This window comes from Sebastes umbrosus, chromosome 7, assembly GCF_015220745.1.
Source record: "Sebastes umbrosus isolate fSebUmb1 chromosome 7, fSebUmb1.pri, whole genome shotgun sequence".
Classification (NCBI taxonomy): domain Eukaryota; kingdom Metazoa; phylum Chordata; class Actinopteri; order Perciformes; family Sebastidae; genus Sebastes; species Sebastes umbrosus.
The window spans coordinates 33,296,360-33,315,632 of record NC_051275.1 but is presented as its reverse complement, the minus strand read 5'-3'; the positions used below and the strand labels follow the sequence as shown (position 1 = coordinate 33,315,632).

At 41.8% G+C, this 19,273-nt stretch overlaps 1 protein-coding gene across 1 annotated transcript in view; it reads left to right on the top strand.

The window, feature by feature from the left end:
* pak1 (p21 protein (Cdc42/Rac)-activated kinase 1) overlaps positions 1-19,273 on the top strand; it is an 86,285-nt gene that overhangs the window by 63,878 nt on the left and 3,134 nt on the right. Inside the window, 13 exon segments of the mRNA XM_037775550.1 lie at positions 726-945; positions 2,469-2,563; positions 5,396-5,543; positions 5,657-5,694; positions 6,778-6,867; positions 6,869-6,892; positions 9,413-9,647; positions 12,894-12,957; positions 13,761-13,809; positions 14,870-14,982; positions 16,549-16,666; positions 16,819-16,918; positions 18,555-18,751. Of these exon segments, the coding sequence (XP_037631478.1) occupies positions 753-945; positions 2,469-2,563; positions 5,396-5,543; positions 5,657-5,694; positions 6,778-6,867; positions 6,869-6,892; positions 9,413-9,647; positions 12,894-12,957; positions 13,761-13,809; positions 14,870-14,982; positions 16,549-16,666; positions 16,819-16,918; positions 18,555-18,751 (1,464 nt within the window). The 5' untranslated portion in view covers positions 726-752.

The window sequence follows — 19,273 nt, the reverse complement described above, 5'->3', positions numbered from 1 at the left end:
GGATTAATTAGGACTGACCACAATGCTCCGAAGCTTCGACAGTTGTCATGGTAATCAACCTCCAAATCAGTATTTCAATGCTTCGTTTTAGTTTTTTAATATATATAAGTGTGTGTGTGTGTGTGTGTGTGTGTGTGTGTGTGTGTGTGTGTGTGTGTGTGAGTGTGTGAGTGTGTGCGTGTGTGTGTGTCTGAGTGTAGCTCTGACCCAAATAGACTCTCCTGGTTCCTTGTGGGACTTCTAGCAGAGCAGATTAGCTTGCAGTGTGTGATTGTGTGTATTTTTATATGAGGGTGTTGTGGTGAAACCAGTCATTAAAATGTCCCTCTTTGCCTCTCAGCTGTGTGTGTGTGTGTGTGTGTGTGTGTGTGTACAGGTTGTGCTTACACAACAAAGTGAGTGTGTGTTTCTCATCTCTTGACCAAGCAGAAAGTTGCTCTTTTCCTTCTCACAGCATTTAGGGCTGAGTCAGTAGACACACACACACACACACGCACACACGCACGCACACACACCACGGTTTAGTCAGCATCGTGTTTGTAGATCAAACAGACGACTCAGTGAGCAAATGGAAACTGTATTTATCTTTCTTTCTTTAGCTTGGACTTGAAATTTCTGATTTAAGAAAAACAAATTAAATCGCTCACCCTCCCTCCCGTGTGATTGGTTGATGATTTCCCCACCGCTCACCCTTCCTCCCCTGTGATTTGTGTGTTTCTGTGCAGGAGCGGCCGGCTGCAGCCTAGCTGAAGATGTCAGATAATGGGGAGGTCGAGGACAAGCCCCCAGCTCCGCCCATGAGGAATACCAGCACCATGATCGGCTCCTGCAACAAGGACCCCGCCCCCCTCAACCACGGCTCCAAACCCCTCCCGCCAAACCCGGAGGACAAGAAGAAGAAGGACCGCTCGATCCGATTCATCCTGACGGGAGGAGGCGATAAGAGTGAGTACTGAGATCACAGTGAGGGACAGTTGGGATTGTGTCAACACTCTAGTAAAGCACTGAACCTCTTTTACCCGACTGACCCGGTACCGGGTTCTTCTGAGCTGTGTGTTAAATCACTGCCTTTAAAAACTTCATAAAATGCTGTGGTGGTCTTTTTTTCTGAATAGTTTCTAAAAGACGAGGCCTTAACGCTACTAAAACAACACTGCAATTGTATTTTGTCCAAACAATGTTTGTTTGGCAACGATTTCAATATTTTACTTACAAAAGCAACACACGAGAAATTGTATTTTTACTTAATAATATTTTTACCGTTTTTATAATTGAATGTACATACTTGACTTTGGATTCTTTTTTGTTATCTCATTTACATTGTTATTGATCTTATTTGTTATTATTTAAGTTCTACTTACTCATTATTATAATAAAACTACTCCATTTGGAGTCAGAATTATACAATGTAGTAGTTTTTTATTGATGTTATACTGATGCACAATGCTAGAATGTGATGATGCACATGGTAAATGTCATGGCCAAAGGCTCCATTGTGTGCACATAGCCTCCTGTAATGGATATCAGTAGTATTTTTTTTTTTTAAATCAAGATCTTTTTATTGTTTTTTTTTGCAGTATATAGCAAAAGTACAGCGCTATTCGGTAACCAAAAAAGAATGACAGGTATGAGTATACATTATTAGCAGCTGGCACCAATGCCAACAAATAAACAAGTCAAAACAAAGGATGTATATAAACAATAAAACAATCCCTCCCCAGTCACTGCCAGCACGCCATATGGAAAGCTATATCAGTAGTATTTTAAAGCCAGATTCCCTTTCAAGAGGTAGAAAACCCATTTGGCACACTTGTGCCAAATGGAGAGTCCTCCTGGTTCTATCCCGACTAAAACCTTTGTAGAATCTATGTGCTTTGTGTTATTTATATCTGCTTTGGCACAGTTGTAGTCAAGGAGTTGCTGAATGAATTCAGTGGCATCTCTGTGCATGGCATCATTGCTATAATGGTGTTATCCACTGTCTGATCTAGAAAACATATTAGGAGAGGATAAAAGTGTTTCCTCGGTTCATCACAGTTTACTCAGGCATAGTAACAGTCACAATGTCACTGCCACTAGGGATGAATTCTCTGAGGTCTTACCTATCCATAGAGACCAAGATCATGCAGATAGACCTGCTAGTTGTGGAGCTATTCTTGTATTTATTTTGTCTGTCTTGGAGAACCACACCTTCCAGCACCCTAAGAGGTTAAAAAAGAAGTTTCCTTAAGGATTTTCTGTTACAGTCGGTTTAATTATTGAATTGGTGCAACGAGCATCTCTGCTCCTCGTCTGCAGCCAAGTTAGGAATCCAAATCATTTTGTTTATGTGCACGTTTTCAAACCTTTTACTCTAAAGGGAAATTAATTCCTGGATAATCCTGAAAAATATCAATATCAACAAGTATAATGTGGCACATCTTGTTTATGACAATCAGTTTATCTGTTTTCTGTCTTTTTCCCTCCAGCCTATAAGAAGAAGGAGCGTCCAGAGATTTCACTGCCGTCTGACTTTGAACACACCATCCATGTCGGCTTCGACGCCGTCACCGGGGAGTTTACCGTAAGTGTGTGTGTGCTGTTGTGTGTCTGTTCCCTTGTGTGTAGATGTACCGGCCGTCTGTGGTGTGCGTTTGTGCGTCTGGTGTGTTTTACATCACATTTTAATTGCTTACCAAAGGACCCGAGGTCAGTGATGCGTGCAAGTGTGTGTTTGTGTGTGTGTGTGTGTGTGTGTTTGATACACACACACACTTGGCAAATGAACCTTTTTAAATAATCACATTAGACAAAGAAGCCTTGTTTAGCTGACTCACTTGATCCGCCTGATCAAGCTCTTTTAGCTGGGAGTTAAACTGTGTGTGTGTGTGTGTGTGTGCTTCCTTCTCTGTAATGTGGGACATTCTTCTCACTCACACACACATCTACATGCACATAAACATTTGTCATTTTTACTCATTGAATTATATTTAGGTTGTATTGATCTGAGTAAAACACCACAGAGCGGTGTACAGAGACAGTAGATAGATGGATGAGATGATGGTGTCACATTGAGGACAGATGAGACCTGAATAGAGTGGAGGGATGGCGAGATGGAGTAGGAAGTAGAGGCGTGAGAGTGACGGACTGACCCAGACAGACGAGTACAGAGAGAGAGAGAGAGAGAGAGAGAACATAGAGATGTGACCCAGTTATGTGACTGAAGTACAAATATGACAAGACGGCCTTGTTAGGATTCTATAGGAAGACTCTGTGTGTGTGGGTTTGTGCCTGTGTGTGTGTGTATGTGTGTGTCTTCCTTACAACAATAACTTGTTGTTGCATCGTCTGAAACTTATTGTGCTTCATAAAACAAATGGAAATAGAGATGTGAAGTCCCGCCTCTTTTGGTGGAACGCCATGGGATCTTATTTCCGAAAAAATATGAACGAGTCAACAGAGAGAGACAAATTTATTTTTGATCCTGTTTGAATTGCGCCATGAAACACGCATGATCGTACTTGCCAACCTTGAGACCTTAAACAAAGGGAGGATTTCAAAACCAAAGCGGGGGTCTGGGGGTCCTCAGAGTTTCAGAGTCTTTGTTTCCTGCATTCTGGTGACTTTAAAATAGTAAACATAACAAAATACTAACTACATTGCAGCAGCATTTTTATGTTAAACTTTTAATTTAACCTTTAACTCTCAGGAAAGAAAACTATAATTTGCCCCTCTGGTGTAACGGGGTGTGTGAATGTCTGACATAAACTAATATTCATCAGTTTTATTTATCTTTGTTCCTGCTTGAGTATTTATTTCTCTTAGTATTCTCCATTTCTCTCTCCTTCTCTCACTCACTGAAGGTCCTTTCAGACACAACGCGACAATGGCACCACTGCGCTCTGAAACCCGTTCTTTCCAACGGCTTGCATCACCTCACAACGACTATTCGCTGCATCGAGTTAAGCCCAACTTTGTGCGCTGCACGCCACTTCCACCTGGAAACAACATTTAGTTTAGCTCTGTTGTCATCCGGGTGGAAACAGTAGGGATTATACAGACTGTTCAGTGCCAGAAATGGGTTAAGTGTGAAAATTTGTCATAAATCGGGAGAAATACGGGAGAATTGTGATCCTGGTAGAAACCGGGAGAGGGCGATGAAAAACATGACCCTCTTGGGAAAATTGGGAGGGTTGGCAAGCATCCATATGATGTTTGTCAAATAAACAGCTAATTGTGCAAGTTAAGAAAGTCAGTTTGTTGTAAAACCGTTGAAGGATTAGACTGTGAAAATACGTAATTAAAAAGACGACACACCCAAAAGTGTGGTAGTGACGTCTCTCTCGCTGAAGCTACGATGTCTGTGTGTTTCCTACCGGGATGAACACCAGCGACGGGTCTGATCGTTCGTTCTCTTCCCGGCTGATAAAAAGACCAGGAGACTCTGGATAAAACCATGGATGTATTAAGAGAACTGGATACAGCGTTGGAGGCGGGGCCCCCTTCATTCCTATGAAAGTTGCTCAGTGGCGCATGAAGCCTAAATGGCTCGACTTCCGTCTGGAAAAGTACCCGGATCTTGGGCACATGAAACATGCGCAGTAGCGTCCGCTCGGTCACATGACTCGGTCACGGGGTCCCAACGTCACGCCGTCGTCACGGCTTGCACTCCAGCCTCGGTCTGGGTCTCATTCACATGAACGGAGGAAGGGAAATAACTCTGTATTCGGCTATTAGTTCATTTTACAACTTTTAGAACTACATTTTTTAAATAAAGGCTATTAGAGTGTCATACTGGGAAGTTGATTCACCTAAAAAGAAAATGTCCACTGAGTTACAGACGTCTCTTTCCAAATGTAAGTTTAATGGGAAAAAGTATTTTTGGGCCCAATGTATCACGTGACACGGAAGTTGCAGTTGGCCACTATGAAAGTTGGGATCGACAGTCGGCGCTCTTCCTGGGGGCTTGAATAAAACACATCAGGTCAGATAACGGTTCATCTGTGCGTGGATCATAGCTAAGTTAGCTAACTAGCTAGTGTTGGTGGCGTATATTGCGCGAGACGTGCGATGTAGTTTACTGAGCGGTTTCACACAAAACTAAATGATACTACGACCAAACAGAGACTTTGTTGACTTTTGTTTTACATTGACAAACATATGTGTGATTCATGGCGCAATTCAAAACATATTTGTCTCTCGTCATTGACTACTGTATTCTTTTTTTTCCCAGAATAAGGTCCCATGGTGAAGGGGCGGGACTTCGCCTCTCTATATGTGACACGGCTCATAAATAAGTAAAAAATACACAGTGTACATGGAATCAAAAAAGAAGTAAAACTATGTGTGTGTGTGTGTGTGTGTGTGTGTGTGTGTGTGTGTGTGTGTGTGTGTGTGTGTGTGTGTGTGTGTGTAGGGCATGCCGGAGCAGTGGGCCCGGCTCCTGCAGACGTCCAACATCACCAAACTGGAGCAGAAGAAGAATCCTCAGGCCGTCCTCGACGTTTTAAAGTTCTACGACTCAAAAGAAACGGCCAACAGCCAGAAATACATGAGCTTCACAGGTATACACACATACACACACACACACACACACACACACACACACACGTGCACATCTTGGTCTTCCTCCTTATTGTTTTTTTCTTAAAATTTCTCTTATTGTTTTTCCCTGCAGATAAAAATGCAGATGCCTACAGCTCCTCCACCACAACGGTAAGACCTCTCCTATCAACACAGTCCCAACATGCATCTTAAAGGGATAGTTCAGGTGTTTTGAAGTGGGGTTGTATGAGGTACTTATCGTAGTCAGTGTATTACCTACAGTAGATGACGGTCGGCACACCCCCAGTTTGGGGAAAACAGACAGGAGTACCAGCACGGGAGCAAAGCAATGTACTGCTGTGGACGGGGGCAGCAGCTAAACGCATTTTAGACAACTAAAAAGCCGTTGTATCCATCTCTGCTCTCTTCAAAGCCACCAGACTCCATTGAAAAATAACAGTAATTTGACCTCTCAGAACATAGTAGTTGCTGGTCCACCGCTGCCTCGATCGGTTAGTTAGTTTGTGTTATTTTGTGACTTTGGTTAGTTCGGATTCACCAAAGTCACACAATAACACAAATAAACTAACCAATTGAGGCAGCTGTGGACCAGCAACCCCCGTGTTCTGAGATTGGAGCTGTGTGGAATCAGTTTTGTTTCTGCTGCAGTCAAATGTCTGAAAGGTGCCTTTAAAGAAAACTATGAAGGTGAGAATAAAGAGAAGGAGGGAGGAGGAAGTGATGATGATGATGCCACACCTAGAGATGCTCTCTCTCTCTCTCTCTCTCTCTCTCTCTCTCTCCCTCTCTCTCTCTGCATTGTGAATCAGCATCTTTTCGTCCTTTCACCATTTCTCTGTCTCTGCAGCTTGGCCACCAGCCGAGCATCAGACTATGAGAGAGAGAGAGAGAGAGAGAGATAGACTAGAGAAGAAGAAGAAGAGAGGGATGGAGGGGAGGATGTGTGACTAGTGACATCAGGAGCCAGACATGACGAAAGCTTTCAGACATCAACAGTGATGTCGAGAGGAGGGCGATGAAACGGGGTCGAAAGACGGAGAGAGGGAGGCAGGAAAGACAGGAAGTTAAATTCAGAGAAATAACAAGCAGAGAAGAAGACGGGCCGGAGGACTTGAGATGAAGCGGTAGAAGAAGAGACGGTAACCGTAGGAAGCAATGATGGGTCTGGTGTTGGCTCATGTGACGGTGATGTCACTGAGGCTCCGCCCTCTCTCCCCCTGTGACATCACGCAGAGCTCCAAGGCCGTGTCGGAGACACCCGCCATAGCAACCGTATCCGAGGACGACGATGAAGAAGATGCCGAGCCCCCGCCGGTGATCGCCCCCCCGACCAGAACACACCAAATCAGTAAGGACACACACACACACACACACTAAACATTTAAAATTGAAGTTACAAAAAAACTGATACAAAGAAATATATATGCTGATATATAGAAACACCTTATTTTGGGTTTCAATGCTTTATTGAAAGAAAGTACATAAAATGTATGGCAAACATTTTCAGGTTTAAAAACCCCCCCTCCCTCCCCACCCACACTAGGGATGGCAAAAATGGGCTAATGGCATACTGACTTACACATACACACGTACATCCATATTTGTATATACATATACATATGCACACTAACATACACCCACCTACATACACAGCCTTACATAGACAGAAAAATGTTAATGTAAAACAAATAAATAAGTAATAATGATGATGATAATAATAATAATAATTCCACAAATAATAAAAAATAATAAATAAATAAACGAACAAATTAAAAACATATAGATAAATGAGTAGATTAGAAGATGGATAAAAAGAAGAAGAAAAAAAAAATAATAATCATTAAAAATAACAAAAATAATTATAATTACGCTTATAAATCTAGATGTCTAGCGTATACTGTGACTGATTTCCTCCTAAAAAAGTGTCAGTTGAAGTGTAACTAAGTGTGACTGGGAAACAGTATGCACGTTCTGATACTAAAGTGAATGCACAATGATGTTTAGAGCAAATTAGGGAAGAATAAAAGAAACACTCAAAAGAGACAAAGAGAAATAAAAGGTTTGAAGCCTCTATCAGACTGGATTTATTTCTCTCGGGGAGGATGAGTGATTTTAATATTATCTCTGCTCTGCAGTGATTTTAATCCCGTCTGAATGTTTTTTCACCCCTGATCTCTGTAATAATTACAGCCTCATTAATCTTGTGTTTTCAAAAGAAACTTCTCAAACAAACGTACCTTCTTTTTTTATATCTATATCTATATATATATATATATATGTATACACCGATCAGCCATAACATTCAGACCACTGACAGGTGAAGTGAATAACATTGATTATCTCGTTACAATGGCACATGGCAGTGGGCGGGATATATTAAGTAGCAAGTAGAACATTTTGAACTTTGAACTTTGTGTTGGAAGCAGAAAAAATGGGCCAGCGTAAGGATGTGAGCGACTTTGACAAGGGCCAAATAGTGCTGGCTAGACGACCGGGTCAGAGCATCTCCAGAACTGCAGCTCTTGTGGGATGTTCCCGGTCTGCAGTGGTCGGGACCTACCAAAAGTGGTCCAAGGAAGGAGAACCGGTCAGACCCGAGGCTCATTGATGCACGTGGGGAGCGACGGCTAGCCCGTGTTGTCCGATCCAATAGAAAAAGTTAATGCTGGTTCCGATAGAAAGGTGTTAGAACACACATTGCATCACAGTTTGTAGCGTACGGGGCTGCGTAGCCGCAGACAGGGTCAGGGTGCCCGTACTGTCCTAATGTTATGGCTGATCGGTGTATATGTTTGCCGTCTATATATTGATGGTAAAGATACATAATATGTAGAGAAAGATTATGTTGCATCCTGATTTTAGCTCACTTACAAATATCACAACACTCAATGAGACAGACACAAAAACACTTATCGCCAAAAGCCTAAAGTTTCTCCCTCCGACACACACACGCACACACACTGTGTGCGTGCGTGTGTGTGTGTGTGTGTGTGTGTGTGTGCACTGTGTTTTCTATAAGTCAATTCTGTCCCACTAAACAGTCCCACATGAGTCATTTACTGATGTCCAGGTAGCAGTTGTTCATTAAATGTCTCACACCGTTAACCTTTAAATGGACCTGTCTCCTGCCTCACTTCAACTCTCTAATAATCAAAGACCTGTGTGTGTGTGTGTCAGTCACAGGGGAAGCAGAGGTTTTTCATTTAGAAACCGTCTTTCAAAGAAGCTTTCTGTTTCCGCGAGGATCTCACACACGCACACACACACACACACACACACTCGATGTGAGAACAGAATTTATGAGATTAACTAATCTGAGAAGAGGCCTCACTCTCTCCATTCACAGTAAACATTTCACTTCTTCATACACACCCACTTTTGCAAACAACTTCATGAATTCCTTTTTTAATTTATGTTCTTTCCTCACACAGACACACACACACACACACACACACACACACACACGCACACACACACACACACACATACATTGTTGCTCCTCTGTCAGACAGGTTGGCGGTTGAGAGGCTGCTTCCATGGCGCCACCGCCGTTTCCACGGTGACTAGTCTAGTGCACCTGACTGGAGCTCCCACCATCACACACACAGACACACACTCACTCACTCTGTTCTCTCTGTTGTTTATCGTCCGGACAGTGTGAAAGCGGAGCTGCACTCAAATGCCTCCCAGCTCAGTTACAACATTTAAACATGAATCACTTCCTGTTCTTACAGTTAGCACAAGCTGCATTTGAATACATGGATTACATATTAAGATAAGAATATATAGCAAGATGAACGATTTAATAATATTTAAAGTATGTTCTCTGACTTTTGATCGTTATACATATTTTAACTTATTCTTTCAGATATACACTCGCTCAGTGATCGAGCCCCTCCCTCCTCCTCCGACCAAAGATGCTGCGACCTCCCCCATCACCCCGCCGACGGCCGCCGCCGCCGCTGTCACGCCCACCCCGCCTGCAGAGGGAGCTCCCAGCAGCCCTCCCAGTGCAAGCCCCGCCCCCGGGCCCTCTGTGCCCCGCCCCCAGGACAAAACCAGGAAGAAGAAGATGTCGGACGAGGAGATCCTGGAGAAACTACGTAAGGCTCATTCATTCACTCAATCGCACCTCGTACCTTTAAAAATGATCTTTATATAGACTTCGCATCCTTTTAATTAGGGATGCACCGATACCTTTACCAGTATGGGGTATCCTGTCCGATACTGTGTTCATGTACTCGTACTCACAAAACGGCTTCGATACAACGGCATCGATACCACTTTACGGCAGCGTGACGTTAACCTCTCGTCACCATCTTTCTGGTTCTATCGCACGAGCTCACGCTCCACCTCTCTGACGGTGCGGGCGAGACGGGGTTTTGCCTGCACCCTCTGACTCGTGCGTGCGTTAGACTCCTTGGTCCGTGTATCAAGACGGGTTGGGTGGGTTGCAGACATCGCCGCAGACCCCTGGCGCCTTTTACGTGAGCAGAGCTCCGCCATGGGGGCACGAAGCGGTCGGGCGCACTAAGAAACAGTCTGCCCCGGTGACGCTTTGTCCACGGCCCCGGGAAGCACCTTCGCCCCGAGCCTTTCCAAGCCAACCTAGAGCCGGTCGCGGCGCACCGCCTCGTATGCGGGACTCCCCAGCCTGCCGTGTAGGGCTCACAACCTCCAGATGGCTGTTAACGAGGGTCTTTTGGCACAGAGAAGTACTCGTATCGGTACTCGGTATCGGCGAGTACCCAAATGTAAGTACTTGTACTCGGTCTGAAAAAAAGTGGTATCGGTGCATCCCTAGTTTTGATATCATACAGCATATATTCTATTCTATATTCTATTTTATACATATTTATGAATTACCCATGGAACCCATTTGCATTCACATACAGTCAGAGGTCAGAGGTCAAGTGACCCCTTTGAAAATGGTGTCTTTTTCTTTAACAAAAGTTACATACAAGTCTTAACTGCACAGGCCTAACATTTAAATATCAATATTATATAATATCAGTATATTGTGTGACCTGTGAATTATTTGGTCTATAAATAGTAATCGTCATTGTGATGCAGTTTTTTACCAGCTGTAGTTCAGCGAGTCTCCGAGTGCTAATTTTAGTCTCATTTACACTCTTTATTTTTGACTCTGTGTTTCATCACTTTCTCTTTACATGCACACACACACATTTTCTCTCTCTGTCGGAGGAGGAGGAGGGTGTGAATTTATTTTAGGCTCAAGTCAGGTTGGTGCAGCAAATACTTTTTAACAAGCAGAGCTCAGAAAACATAGATCTAATAATAGTACATATATGTGATACAAATATGTTCTCGTGTGAATCTGGTATTTTTCTAATCTGCCATAACACATTGGCTGTTCCATGTAGAAAGACTTTATTCCATATTGTGATTAAACTACTGGTTGTATAGCACACACAGAGGTCTCTAGTGTGGGATGTGAAAGATGTTATATAACGTTATCACTTGTAACGAAATAACCCGCCTGCAGCGTCTCACAGTGTTCAGATGATCCTGTTAAAAAGTTTACTTCATTGAAGTGTTAATGTTCTAGTCTTCTTACAGCTAACAGACGCCAACAGGAAAACGGTTTTGTCTTCTCAGAAACGAACCACATATAAAAGTGTTTGACTTGTCCTCAGGGGTTTGTTGCACCGCAGCCTTTCTTCTTAAAGCTCTCCATCTGTAACCGTAGCAGTTAACATGATGTGAATATTTACAGAAGCTTCACACAGAGGATTTGTCTCTGAAAGTCTTTTTTGCCTCGACTTAAAGGGTAACACTCTTTATTTAAAATCAAATTAAATTGAAGTAAAAACACTTATCGGTATGAAGTTGGACCGACATTGTATAACCAGCGAATCTCTCTGTTATGAGGACGGTCCATTCAAAGACAAAGGAGTTTAAAATCATGCCACAACCCTTCAGAATAAAAGCACATATTTAAAATCTTCTTCTCCCCATATTGAACTGTGTTATTGTGTATTTGTAATAAAAGCCTGTATATATATTTTTTAAATCATGCCCCACGCCTGTCCAGATGTGCTCAGATCTCCCTCTGCTGGTAAGACCAGGATACTTCCTGTCTGTGTGTCTGTCTCTCTGACCGACAGACCTGACATCCACTGTCCCCGCCCCCACTGTCCAATCCTCTCGTCTGATTGGTCGTCCTCTCTGTCCATCGTCTCCTGCGGTTACAGAGTGACTCTAACTTTTGTCCTCTAATCACTTTCCTGCTGTGGACTCTGATTACAAAACTGCAGACTACAGACTCAACTGTCTCTCATTTCTTTCATTCCTTCCTTCCTTCCTTCCTTCATTGCTTAATTTCTTTCTGTCTTTCTTTCTTTTGTTTTTCATCCCTTCTTTCTGTCTTTCTTTTGTCATTTCTTTCTTTCATTCCTTTCTTCCTTCCTTCCTTCTTTCCTTCATTCTTACCTTCCTTCCTTCCTTCCTTCCTTCCTCGCTTCATTTCTTTCTTTCTTTCTTTTTTCTTTCTTTTGTTTGTTCTTTTGTTCATTTCTTTCTTTTGTTTTTCATCCCTTCTTTCTGTCTTTCTTTTGTCATTTCTTTCATTCTTTCCTTCCTTCCTTCATTTGTTCATTTCTTTCTTTCTTTCTGTCTTTTTTTCTTTCTTTCGTCCATTTCTTTCTTTCTTCCTTCATTTCTTTCTTTTGTTTTTCATCCCTTCTTTCTGTATTTTTCTTTTGTTTGTTTGTTCTTTCATTCTTTCTTCATTTCTTTCTTTCTTTCCTTTCTCTTTTGTTTTTCATTTTTTGTTTTTCTTTCTTTCTTTCTTGTCCGTCTTTTTCTTTTCTTTCTTCCATTTTTCCTTTTTCTTTCATTACTTCATTTCTTTCTGTCTTTCCTTCCTTCTTCTCTCATCCCTTCATTTCTTTCTTTTCTTCCTTCCTTTCTGTTCAGTCTTACTGTCCCATCTTTCTGTCAGTTTTACTTTTCTTTCTTCTTCTTCATCACATTTTTCTTCCTGAATGACTGTTTTCAAACTTTTTTCATGAATTCTTTTCCATTTCCATTTAGTTTTTGTCTCATCCCTCGTTCGTTCTCTCAGTCTTCTTCTTCTTTTCTTCTCTCCTCTTCCTCTCTTCCTCTTTCCTCCAGTCAGCATGCTGCATTGAGTGTGATGAACGTAGAGTTGAATCTGGATGGATAGAACGATCCATTCAGATTCGGCGGTTCAGTAAAAACAACATAGAAATGCTGTTCAGCTGTGGACTAAAGGGTCTCGTTTTCTTTCTCTTCATACGTTATTGTTTGTTTTGATCAACCAATCACTGAGTTTTTGCTTCTTTTTCTGTCTGTCTTTGACTCAGGAACGATCGTCAGTGTGGGAGACCCCAAGAAGAAATATACACGCTTTGAGAAGATCGGACAGGGGTAAGCATCATAACTCTACTGTGATTGGTTAATTTACTCAGTTTGAATGTACATTATGTAAGTGTAGCATCACAGTTCATAGGCAATGACAAATATTGTCCAGAAACCCTCACAGGTACTGCATTTAGCATAAAAAATATGCTCAAATCATAACATGGCAAACTGCAGCCCAACAGGTAACAACAGCTGTCAGTGTCAGTGTGCTGACTTGACTATGACTTGCCCCAAACTGCATGTGATTATCATAAAGTGGGCATGTCTGTAAAGGGGAGACTCGTGGGTACCCATAGAATCTTTTTTCATTCACATATCTGGAGGTCAGAGGTCACAGGACCCCTTTGAAAATGGCCATGGCAGTTTTTCCTCGCTAAAATGTAGCGTAAGTTTGCAACGTTATTTAGTGTTCTTCTTGACACTCTGATGTCAGGCGTGTACAAATTTAGACCGATTTAGATTTACAAGGATAGGATAATATAACAAAGATTCGTTCAGGTCAGTGAAAAACATCTGAAGGTAAATCCAAAGCCCTGAAAGGCAACGTGTAATTGGTTGAATGCCACCCAGGCTGTATTGTGGCGTATTCAACTGAATGAACTAGTTCAGTTTAAATTGTTAGATTTAATTCTGACATAGGACGATGTGAAGCGTCTCCTGGTTGTTTGAATACTTCATTAGTTAGTAACTTAGGGGTGTGAAACCTGCACATATTCAAGGTGACCTTAAAGAAATTTAAAAAAATCTTTCATCCAACAAAGCAATGATGACATGATGTTTATCTGGAACTCTCTGCTGACTGTTTTCAGGGCGTCTGGGACGGTGTACACAGCGATAGACATCGCTACAGGACAGGAGGTCGGTTTCATTTAACATCCTCAATATTTGTTCTCTCCTTCCTACATCCCTCTGTTCTCTATCCTCCTCCAGCTTACAGCCAGTCTCACTCACCAGTTACAAAGGGAATACTAACAGTACTAAAAAGACATGTTGGTTAAACTGTTTCATGCCAATCCATCCAATAATTGTTACGATATTTCTGTCTGACTATGAATGGTTGACTGACAGACCGACGTCTGTAGAGCTCTGCTGCTAAAATGTCCAAAAATCCCACAGAAGGATGCCGTTTTTGTAAAGACTCAAATCAAAGATTGTGCTTTCAACCTTCAATAAAGTTCACTACCAGGATGATGAAGATGACTTCATACAAAGTGTTCAGTTTAAGTGTTTGCTGAAAGGCCAGAGTCTATAGAAAGTTTAAAGTAAAGTACAGCAAATTAATTTCCCAGACTTAAAGGTTTAAATTGCAAATATATGGAGCAATAAGGTTCAGACTGAAAGCCTTTCTCAGTTCAGAGGGGTCAGAAGATGCTAGATGTTTTAACAGTCTTAACAGGAAGTTTAAAGGAAGCGTGTCGGCCTTTAATCAGGTGAAATGAAGCAGCAGAGCAGGACGTTCAGGTGGAGTTTGCACAGTGAGAACATTGTGGCAGTAACTGGATTTAAGTCTGGCTTCATCAGCTGTGACTTTCAGGTTAATTTTAAAGGAGCTCAGCTCATCTGTCGGGGTAATCCTCCTCAGTTTCACTCTGAGGATTAGTCTGTGTGCTCACTTTTTAATTTCTGTCAGGCTGCGCTGCCTAACAGCCTTTTACTGCCTTTTACTGCCTTCGGATTTAGATGTTTCCCTCTGGCTGTCTGTCTTTAGTTTCATACCATTTCCCTTTTCATCCTTTTGTCCTCTTTTATTCCTTCTCACGTTATCTTTTTCTTTTAATAAACCTGTCTATCTGTCTTTCTTTTGTTGTACTCCCCACTTTCTCCAACCTCTCTGCTCGCTGTTTCTTTTCAAATCTGTGTGATTTTATTTATTTATTTGTTACACGAATATGAGAATAATATTTCTCTTTCCTCTCAGGTTGCCATTAAACAGATGAACCTGCAGCAGCAGCCGAAGAAGGAGCTGATCATCAATGAGATTCTGGTGATGAGGGAAAATAAGAACCCAAACATAGTCAACTACCTGGACAGGTTAGACACACACACACACACACACACACACACACACACACACACAGATTGATCGAAGATAGATGATAGATCCTGAACAGCGCCGTCAGCAGATAAACCTCTCTGCAGCTTTAAAAGTTGGAGGATTATTTTCAGTTTTGGCAGGTTCATACTCAGCTGAGATCTCTCTCTGTTAATTCTCTGACAACAAAACCTACTGAATGCCTTTAAATATGTGAAACATGTTGAAAAACACAACAACCTGCTGTAAACGGAGTTCTCAGACTTTTCCTGGAAACCTGGAAAACACCTCTGTGATGTTCCAGATGTTCCAGGATCAGTGGGGAACGCCGCTGAGCTGCGAACTGTGAGGACTGAACCACAATGACGGGGCTATTCAGTTCAGTGTTGCTGTTGCCATGCCAACACACTAGACATGTCTAGGGATGTCTGGTTACCGTAGTTACCTGTTTGTCTTGAGAGACATTGAGGAGCACATACAAGACTGGCGATCATGCTGTCATCCCCATGGAAACGACATTTGAACTGTCACTGATTTACTGTGTGTTTGCGTGTGAGTGTGCGTGTGTTTGTGTGTGTCCTGTAAAACGCGACTGACAAAAGACGCATTTTGTTTTGTCTATTTTTTTTTTTATCTTTCTAAATGCTGTGTCCAAAACTCATGAATGCCTTTTCCTGTTTATTTCATATTCAGTTCATTAGTCCAGAGTTAAATTCGGCCACTTAATCACTTCATATACATGTATGAATTTATTTTGGATTGCATGCATTTCATTGCATTTTTGCATCCTTTTTTTACCCTATAACTTTACATTTTTAAATAGTTATAATATTATGCATATTTATAATGTTTTCATTGTTCAACACAGGCCATTTCAGTAGAGACATTAAATATATGATAATAGAATAGAAATAATATTGTTTTACTTTTGTTTGGCTCTTTGTAGGCGGAAATTTTACTGGCGTCCGTAGTCGCTTTCAGTCCAGAATGGCGGAAGCGTAGCTCTGCTGCTGGGTGCCGATGTTGCAATGGAACAAACAATTGACTTTCATTTTTAGCAATATATGTTGTTTGATTGGGCTGCGGTGGTGGGGACTGCGGTAGCCCATCACGTAACCTGTGATCAGACCGTAAGATGTCCACGGGAAGAAGAGCAGCATGAATGACCAAAACAGGGTGTAACGTTGTGATCATGTGTAATCACTCAATTTGGTCGAGTGCACCAGTTTAAAACCCACCGTTGTGAAAGACCTCGCATAAGGCTTGCCTAGGTTACCTCATTCAGCGATAGAAAGTGATTTAACAGACATAATCTTCCAGGTTATGACTTTAACTGTGGAAGTGAATAATTACATTATAAAATCTGAGGACACATTTACAAAATGCTGATTTTCTGAGCCCATGCACCCAAATTTCTCTCAATTGAAAAAGTGGTTTCTTGAGTGTGATTATTTTATTTTAAGTTGAATCCAGTGAGTCCCCTCTGGGTTTCTAATGTCTGGGTTTCATTGATATACAAGTCATATTGTTAATATAAATCCCTGCGTGTACTGATGTTTCCATAGTTACCTGGTGGGTGACGAGCTGTGGGTGGTGATGGAGTACCTGGCTGGAGGTTCGTTGACTGACGTTGTCACGGAAACCTGCATGGATGAAGCCCAGATAGCTGCTGTGTGTAGAGAGGTAATGAAAGACACATATGACATGAGACATGAGACACCATTTTGGTTGGAAATGGTTGAAAGGCGCCCACTTTGACATCATCTCCGTCTGTCTGTCTTTCTCTGTCTCTCTCTCTCTCCGTCTGTTTGTCTCCGTCTGTCTCTCCGTCTCAGTGTCTCCAGGCGTTGGAGTTCCTCCACTCGAACCAAGTCATCCATCGAGACATTAAGAGCGACAACATCCTGCTGGGCATGGACGGCTCCGTCAAACTCAGTCAGTCAATCATGTCATGTTTATTATAGAATATTTATTACTTCTTTGTTATTTGTATGTTTTACACACATCTGCTTGCTTTGTAGTTGTTAGGGTGGGAATGTTGTTGTAGTTGCTTGTGTTGACCAGCAGGGGGAGCTCATTGACCAGTGTTGAAGTTCAGTCTATCCAACTACCGTGGACACAGACAGTGAGAAAAAATATAAAAATGTGATAGGGTAGCACATCCCAGATTTCAGAATCAAGGAGGACGAAATACCAACATTTCACGTGTTTAATTGGCTCACATCACAATGTGATTTATTGTGCAATTAAACAAGTGAAATAACTACCCTATCACATTTCTATGTTTATTGGACTTTGGGTCTAGCACTGTTAAAGCGCAACCTCCTTTACCAAAACAGTTATCAGCTCCGTTTCTGTTAGACTGCCATTCATTATTAGTAGAAGATAAAAAGTTATATTTAATTGATATGGTCAGATACAGCAGGGATTCTCAACCTTTTGTAACTCAAGGCCCACTTCCGATTGTTAAAAAATTTCCGAGGACCACTTTCCCAAATAAATGATCTATGAAATAATGTGTTATGCCACTGTCAGGTGTAATGACCCACATAGATATTCAGCTTACCCTCACCCATCACTGCCTGCCATTATGAATCCAAACTATTCAGGGTCGTATTTCCTCACCACACACTTTTACTGCCTTCAAAAATTGCTTGATTTTGTGTCACTGCATCTGTGACACATATGTCTGTAAAGGGGAGACTCGTGGGTACCCATAGAACCTAATTTCATTCACATATCTTGAGCTCAGAGGTCAAGGGACCCCTTTGAAAATGGCCATGACAGTTTTTCCTCACCAAAAATCAGCGTAAGTTTGTAGTGTTATTTAACCTCCTTCCTGACAAGCTAGTATGACATGGTTGGTATTGACGGATTCCTTAGGTTTTTATAGTTTCATATGATGCCAGTATCTTTGCTCTAGCTTTAAAAGTGAGCCCGCAATAACCTCTGAAAAACAAAATAGCGGTTAATCTAACCATTTGGCAGCACCTTCGCGGCCTACTAAGTGGCTCTCTTGAGGCCCACCAGTGGGCCGCGGTCCAGTGGTTGAGAATCCCTGAGATACAGTACAGTAGGGTTATGAAACATCATGGTTGCATCCGAAATTCCACACTAACATGCTATTTAGTACGCTAAAACAGATATTTTAGTATGTCCGAAACCAACAGTACGTGAATTAACATACTATTTCAGGTGAAAAAATTACAGTATGCAACGCTGGACACTACGGTGGCATAAATGCCCCACAATGCAATGCGGTAGTGACAATAACGCTCATCACAGACGTTGACAGACGGCTCTGTAATGTCAATAACCCTTCAATTTAACTATAAGATTTCGATTTGCTAGGCGTAATATATATACAGTTTTGGCTGCTGTTTGCCCATCACTGATTTACATTATTGGTTGTGTTGAAATTTCAAGCATCTATTTTAAACTTGAATTTTTAACGGCTTGGTCCTCAATGTGCTGCCAAAGTGCATGATAATGTATCACAGAATTTGACAGATTGGTGAGTTTCGAACATTGTGAATACATGAACTAATTTTGTCTTCTCTCCTCCTCTCAGCTGACTTTGGCTTCTGCGCCCAGATCACCCCGGAGCAGAGTAAACGCAGCACCATGGTCGGGACGCCGTACTGGATGGCTCCAGAGGTCGTGACCCGTAAAGCCTACGGCCCCAAAGTGGACATCTGGTCTTTGGGCATCATGGCCATAGAGATGGTGGAAGGGGAGCCGCCGTACCTGAATGAGAATCCACTCAGGGTGAGACTGTGATTACTGAAGTCACTGTGCTGGGAGAAGCTAGAAAAGTTGAAAAAAAATGTTATTTTGTCCGAATATTATAAAAAAACAGTTTGACAGTTAATACCAACTCAAATGCATTTATTAAATATCATATTGGACTGAATATAAAATTAGTTTTTTTTTTCTGGAAATTACATTAAAAAAGAATTCAACATGCTGAATCGGACGAAAAAACTCAGACACGGGCAGACTAGAGCCGACGGTGTGGGACACACTGCAAAAACCAGGCCGACGCCGACACCTAGACGCTCAGAGGCGCACATAAAACTCACTTTTACAAGAGAAAAGCGCTCAAGTATCAGGACTCAGTATTCCTCAGACTTGGACTGAAAGTGTTTCATATCTTTGAAAAGGATTTTTTTCACAAACAGATGTTTGAGAGAGAGAAAGAGAGTTGTTTTATAATTAGGGTCAGTACATATTATCATAGCAGTGCGTCTCTGTAAATATCCATAATGTTGTAATCACTATGTGGCTGCT